Source organism: Triticum dicoccoides, chromosome 3B (genome assembly GCF_002162155.2).
Source record: "Triticum dicoccoides isolate Atlit2015 ecotype Zavitan chromosome 3B, WEW_v2.0, whole genome shotgun sequence".
Taxonomy (NCBI): domain Eukaryota; kingdom Viridiplantae; phylum Streptophyta; class Magnoliopsida; order Poales; family Poaceae; genus Triticum; species Triticum dicoccoides.
In genome coordinates this window covers 761632555-761639073 of record NC_041385.1, presented here as the reverse complement: position 1 = coordinate 761639073, position 6519 = coordinate 761632555, and the positions used below count along the sequence as shown (strand labels likewise).

The 6519-nt window shown below is 42.4% G+C and overlaps 1 protein-coding gene across 1 annotated transcript in view; it reads left to right on the top strand.

Annotated features, from left to right (window-relative positions):
- The first annotated feature begins 3600 nt into the window (after positions 1 to 3600).
- Positions 3601 to 6519, top strand: part of LOC119279938 (probable L-type lectin-domain containing receptor kinase S.7) — an 11578-nt gene continuing 8659 nt past the window's right edge. Inside the window, exon 1 of the mRNA XM_037560986.1 lies at positions 3601 to 4681. Coding sequence (XP_037416883.1) covers positions 3823 to 4681 — 859 coding nt within the window. The 5' untranslated portion in view covers positions 3601 to 3822. The remainder of the gene's footprint in view (positions 4682 to 6519) is intronic.

Sequence of the window (6519 nt, the reverse complement as noted above, 5' to 3'; positions counted from 1 at the left end):
CGGTCAGATCGATGAAGGTGGCGTGGATGCGGCACAGGGCGGTGAGCCAGTGGTGGTGGTGGTGGCCAGAGTCAGCCAGTTAGGAGCGCCGCCGGCGTTAGAGGTTGTGGTTGCAGGAGTATTTGAGATAGTCGTGTGGCTGCTGCAAATATACGACAGTTTGGGCCAAAATATGAGGCTGCCCTATTTTTTGCAGCACCATTTGCAAATACATCATCTGATGGAGATGTTCTAAAAATAGTAAATTGGGCACTTGCCCTATTTGCATCATCTGTTGAAGATGCTCTAATGAGAATTAAGGTTGCTCAGAAAAATTTGTAATGAGCATTAAATCTACGGAAAAACTAACGCCCACATGTGTGGGCGTTTGCACATCGTCCACACGCCTCCATCACTCATTTTGCCACGTATGAACAGATGACATCAGCAGAAATCTTTTTGGTTTTCTGCTTAAAAATATTTTATCTTCTAATTAAAAAAGCGAATTAAAAATTCATTTTCACCATTAAATCCGTCTCGACGAGATCTTCAAAACTAGACCCCATGTTGATATGTTTCGACGAAATTTTTTTGGTTCAAAAGTTGTCATGATGTTTACACTGTAGTTGCCTTGGTGTTTACACTAAAATTGTCATGTGGCAATTTTAGTTTGTAGATCATGGCAATTTTAGTTTTTGATGATGGCAATTCCAGTATTTTGACCATGAAATTATTTTTTTGCATGAACCATGGCAATTTTAAGTGCATGTATCATGTCAATTTTAGTTTATGGTGCATAGCAAGTCTAGTTTTTTAATTCTCCGTTTTATAATATATCAAAATTTACTTTTTAATATAGAAAAAAATAGCTGAAACATAACATGGCAACTTTAGTGTAAACATCATGGCAATTCATGTGCAATAGACATGACAACTTTTAACCAAAAAAAATTCGTTGAAATATATTGATATGAGATCTAGTTTCAAAGATCTCGTCGCGAGGAATTTAATGGTGAAAACGGATCTTCAATCGGATTTTTCATTTAAGAGATAAAACATATTAAAAATTGAAAATCAAAAAAGATTTCCACATGCATGCATGCGATGACATGACATAGTCTGTGTGTTATAGGGCGTGTGGGCGGGTTTGGCTCCCACCATACGTGTGGGCGTTAGCGTTGTCCTAAATCTAATGATTTGTGTAATGTTGTGCAAGCTTTCGGTATGGTCAACTGAACACAATAAGAAAATACAAGTGGGCTGGCTGCACCCCCGTTGATTGTCCGGGAAAAAGTCTGATTGGATTTGTTGTTCCATCCAACTAGACCACCACTATTATATAGGGCTTCCAATGAAAGTTTATCATATTTTTCCTTCCGATCTTTCAACATCGGTAGGTGTGAAGCGATGCAACTATGCATCGCGTTTCCACTTTGACAAAGTCGTGTGTTCTTAATAAATAATCGCTATCCCCTCGTATGTCCTGCTGAGTATGACACATGACATTATGATATTGCTAGACATGTCAATGTCATGACTTACAGCAATAAATGAACATATTCTGCAAAATGTTCACCAAAGAAGCTATAATGTCTGTTTGGCGAGGTAATCAAATTAACTGTTTTTCGCAAGGCAAAGTTGATGTTAAAAAAAAGGAAGACAACCCTCAGCCTGGCGAAATTGATGTAGCTGATTATCTAAGTTTTGACAGACGTAGTACACTTTGTCTACAAATGTAATATTTTGCAAATTTACAAATGCTTAGATGAAATATTGTAAAACCTACACATATTACTGGTAGAAAAATTGCTAGCCTAGAGATCGGACAGGTGTGAGACTATATACATTGTATCACTGCTTTGGCAGAGTCATGCCATTTTAATAAACAGTTGCTATGCCCTCCTCCGTCCTGAGCATGACACATGACATTATGATATTGCTACCTTAGACATGGCAATGCTATGGTTCACTGCAATAATAAACTGTATTCTGAAAAATCTCTGTAACATTTATGTGGAAGACCTGTTCGCCAAAGAGGCTCGTAAAGTCGTAATAATTGCATTGCAGTGCCGTTGTGCCGGGCAGTAGTGATGCAGGATGCATTTCCCTTCAGAAACAAACAAACCGATGCAGGTATTCATTTTCTGTCTTATAGCCGATTTCCGGGACTGATGGCTGAAGAACTCAATTTCAGCTCATTCAGATGGTAGCCCACTATCTATCGGTTGTGTACTGATGGACATGTTTCATTTAGAAACCCAGGTGGGTCCAAGTGTTCTGTAATTCCTAAGATTTGACGGAGAAGTACACTTTCTCAACAAATTTAACAGTTTGCAAATTTACAAATGCTAGCATGGAATATTTTAAAATCAACACGTATTACTGATGGAAAACCAAAGCCATACCTTTCTCATGGGCCCTTCGCCCTACTCCTGTGAGCTTAGTGAATTTAAGAATGTGAGTGGTGTTTTCTTCCTAGATAACACGATTTATGAGCATACTCGTCCATATAAACTCTAGAAGCGCCTTTTCGATGCTTCCAACTCCCTAGTGCAATTGGAAGAAGTACTTTTTTCAATTGCTCGGTGTTTATTTGGGTTCATATTTTTTTTTGACCTAAAAGTGCAGAAGCTCAAACAAAATCACTCCTAGACTCGAGCATTTTCCATCTTCTATATCGAATAACCGAGAAATTTTAGGAATAAGTATAAAAATCAGGGCTCAGGGGATTGGAATCAAAAGATAGAGTTAATTGCACAGAAGTACCACAATTCGGGCATCACATGCAGATTGGTATCACGATTGCTAATTTTTACGTGTCAGTACCAACATTGGTCCAAATTTTTGTAAAAAAGGCTAAAACGCTGATTTATACGTATTGACAGTGTATCTGACCGTTGGGGCCCGCCTGTCAGGTGCCGACGTGGCATATTCTTTGCAGAAAACACCTTGGCTGCAGAAAACCCCTTGGCTTTATATGTAATCACGTAAATGCCCATTTTTTTCGCAGGAAAACCGCCATTGAGAAGGATTTTTTTTCGGTCGCAAGTTTTTCACGGACTTGTTCGGAAAGTTCGAAAGTTTCCGGCGAATTAAACAAATATATAACCGAAACGAAAAATCGCGCGCGAGGGAGATTCGAACCCGCGACCTCCAGGTCTGCGGCTGCGCGCGCTATCCACTAGGCCGCAGCGACGCTGTTGACGGGATTCAGGTGAAACATTTAAAGTGTATCTGCTTGAAGTCCATCCGCCAACCATCACCCATGTACACTTTTACCTGAATGAAAAGCAGCAGTTGATTTGACTCTAATTTCGAGCGGCACAAACAAAACTGAACACATGTCTAAATAAAGCCATACCTGTCTCATACAGTCATACGGTCATACCACGGTCCTGTTCTAGGCTCCTGGCTCCTGCAAGATGCCCACAAAAGTATTCCCATATCCTGCATGTTTCGCCATGGCTGTGTTGCTTTGCTCTGTGGCTATGCCTTGCTCCAGGGCGGCATCGTGCACCTGTGAAGAGAATAAGAGGGACGACATCATCTCCTACAGCTTCCCTTCCTTCCCCCGTGATAGCGCAAACAAATTGGCGATTCTCAGGGACGCAGGTATGACAATGGGAGCCCTCGTGCTCACAATCGGGATGGAGGGCAGAGCAGGTTCCGTGCTCCTCCCATCACCCATCACGCTCTGGGGCGTCGACTCCAACGGGGTGAAGCACGACGCGTCCTTCAACACCTCCTTCACCATGAACCTCTACAGAGCGGAGAGGCTAAAACAAGGCGACGGTCTTGCTTTCGTCATCGTCCCCTCCCTGGACGGCCCTCCGCCCGGCAGCCATGGTGGTTTCCTCGGTCTCACCAACATCATCTCAAAGTCCGCCGCTGCCTCGGGCAGATTCGTCGCCATCGAGTTCGACACCTCCAAGAACGAGTACGATCCCGATGACAAGCACATCGGCCTCTGACATCGGCAGCGTCGTCTCCGACGTAGTCGTCTCGCTGTCCTCGCTCCCGCAGCCCGACAACATCACCCTGGCGCCGCTGATGGAGACGGTGGATTACACCGTGTGGATCGACTACAACGGATTCGGACACCACATATGGGTGTACGTGGCCGTCAATGGTCTGCCCAAGCCTGACAAGGCCTACCTTGACGCGTCCCTCAACATGAGCAGCCACGTCCCCCAGCGAGCATACATCGGTTTCACGGCGTCGACGGGGGAAGGCCACGAGCTCCATAGTATCCTGAGCTGGAACTTGACAGTCGAAAAGCTTTCGGATGACCGAGCCGTCGGACAATGGAAGGTTGTGCTGCCTGCAGTTCTTGGGTCTGTTGCCGCCACCGCAATCATGATATCTGTCGCGGCCTTCTACTTCAACCTGAGGTACAAGGCCCTGAAGATGGAGCTGAAGCTGTCAGATGCTCTTCGGCGGCTTCCGGGCACGCCCAAGGAGTTCAAGTACGCGACGATCAGGAAGGCCACCAACAACTACGACGAGGCAAGGAAGCTAGGCAGAGGCGGGTTCGGCGCAGTGTACAGGGGAACGCTCCGTCTCCGGTCAGGCAAGACATGCCAGCTGGTGGAGGTAGCGGTGAAGAAGTTCACACGTAATCCAGACCAGTGCTACGACGACTTCCTCGCAGAGGTCGACGTGATCAACCGCCTGCGCCACCGAAATATCGTGCCGCTCGTTGGTATGTCTTCTTACACTCGGTCGCCGCATTAGATTTTATTACAGTAATGTTAAACATGATAAATCAAACATTTTTCAAGGTATTATTAGGTCTATGTCACAGCAATAATACTCATGAGTGAGATATATATACTTGCTCAAAAGAAAACAATTTGATCCTTTTCGATCTTTTTTATTTTTGCTAGTAATAAGTCAATACAGAAGCATAATACTGAGTCAAAATGAAATGTCGTTCTCATTAGGTGAACCCATTCCAATCAACTTGTCCCAATCTCTACCATACACCAGAAAAATAAGTGTACTTGAGATGTTGACGGTTCATACTCTAAGTTCGCTAAAACTGCCTAGTTTCTGATTTCTTACTAGATCCTGATGGCGCGCGTTGCTGCGCCCGTCTATTTTGACGATAGACTGGTAGAGAATTCCATAAATATATGGACATGGCTTATTCGATCAGAATTGTAAGCATAAGCTGATGAATTAAACCGTGTCTTCCAAGAAGGGCTTGAACCAGTCTGGCACACTAAATTTCAGTGGAATGGTACATCTACAAAAGTAAGACAATAAATCCCTTAACAATCATGATTCCTTACAAGAAGAGGAGCCACACAAGCATGTCAGTACACAGCAAGGAGACAGAGTTACAAAAATCTAACTCACTATTAACTCTAGCTTTTGTAAAAAAAAATAACTCTAGCAAACTTGGGAAAATACGTATGTATGGCAATGGAAGGGACACATAACTTTATTTACAGTTTTTTGCATCCATTGATACTTCTTTGGGACTTCATATGTCTAAGCATAACATACTTCTTACATCACCTCTAATAATACCCAATCGGACAACCTCCATATAAGCAAGCCTATATGGTGCGTCATTAAGCCATAAAAGAGTTGCATGGGTTAATCCAGACCGTAATAACTTGGTCCCACCGAGATTAACGGCTCCTATTTACTAATTAACGTGGTAATTTCTTGGGAGTCTGTAAATAGTATAGGTATAGATTACAGTAATGTTAAACATGATAAATCAAACATTTTTCAAGGTATTATTAGGTCTATGTCACAACAATAATACTCATGAGTGAGATATACTTGCTCAAAAGAAAACAATTTGATCCTTTTTGATCTTTTTTATTTTTGCTAGTAATAAGTCAATACAGAAGCATAATACTGAGTCAAAATGAAATGTCGTTCTCATTAGGTGAACCCATTCCAATCAAGTTGTTCCAATCTCTATCATACACCAGAAAAATAAGTGTACTTGAGATGTTGACGGTTCTTACTCTAAGTTCGCTAAAACTGCCAAGTTTCTGATTTCTTATGATATAAGCCAGGTCATCATAGTTGCTTCACAGACAAACTTGCCGTACAACCGTTTTAGTTTCTTGGAGCATCTCCAACAACAGACCAAAATTTTGGCTACCAAAATTCAGTTTTTGGTGAGGGGGAGAGAAGATTTAGTTAGACAAATTTATTTTTGCTTATAGCATAACTTAATTTGAGCTTCTACTTCTACCACACATAATTGCGAATATGCAATTCTCTAAAATAATATCGAACTCATGTCAAATAAATCCGAAACAGATAAACAAAAAAAATACTTAATCTCAATACAGCTATTTTGTCATTGATTCGATGTGGGGAAGACCCCTTCGGTAGGTGCCAACTCTTCCACTTTCAGGATTAGATCATATGGTTTTTATTACATAGTTCATCAACATAAAACCCAAAATTTAATTAATTGGGAACGGAACATAGTCTGTACCCGATGCTCTCTGTTCGCTGCCGCCGCGGTCCGTCGGGGCCTTGCTCACGCGGTGCTAGCGGCGTCAGCCT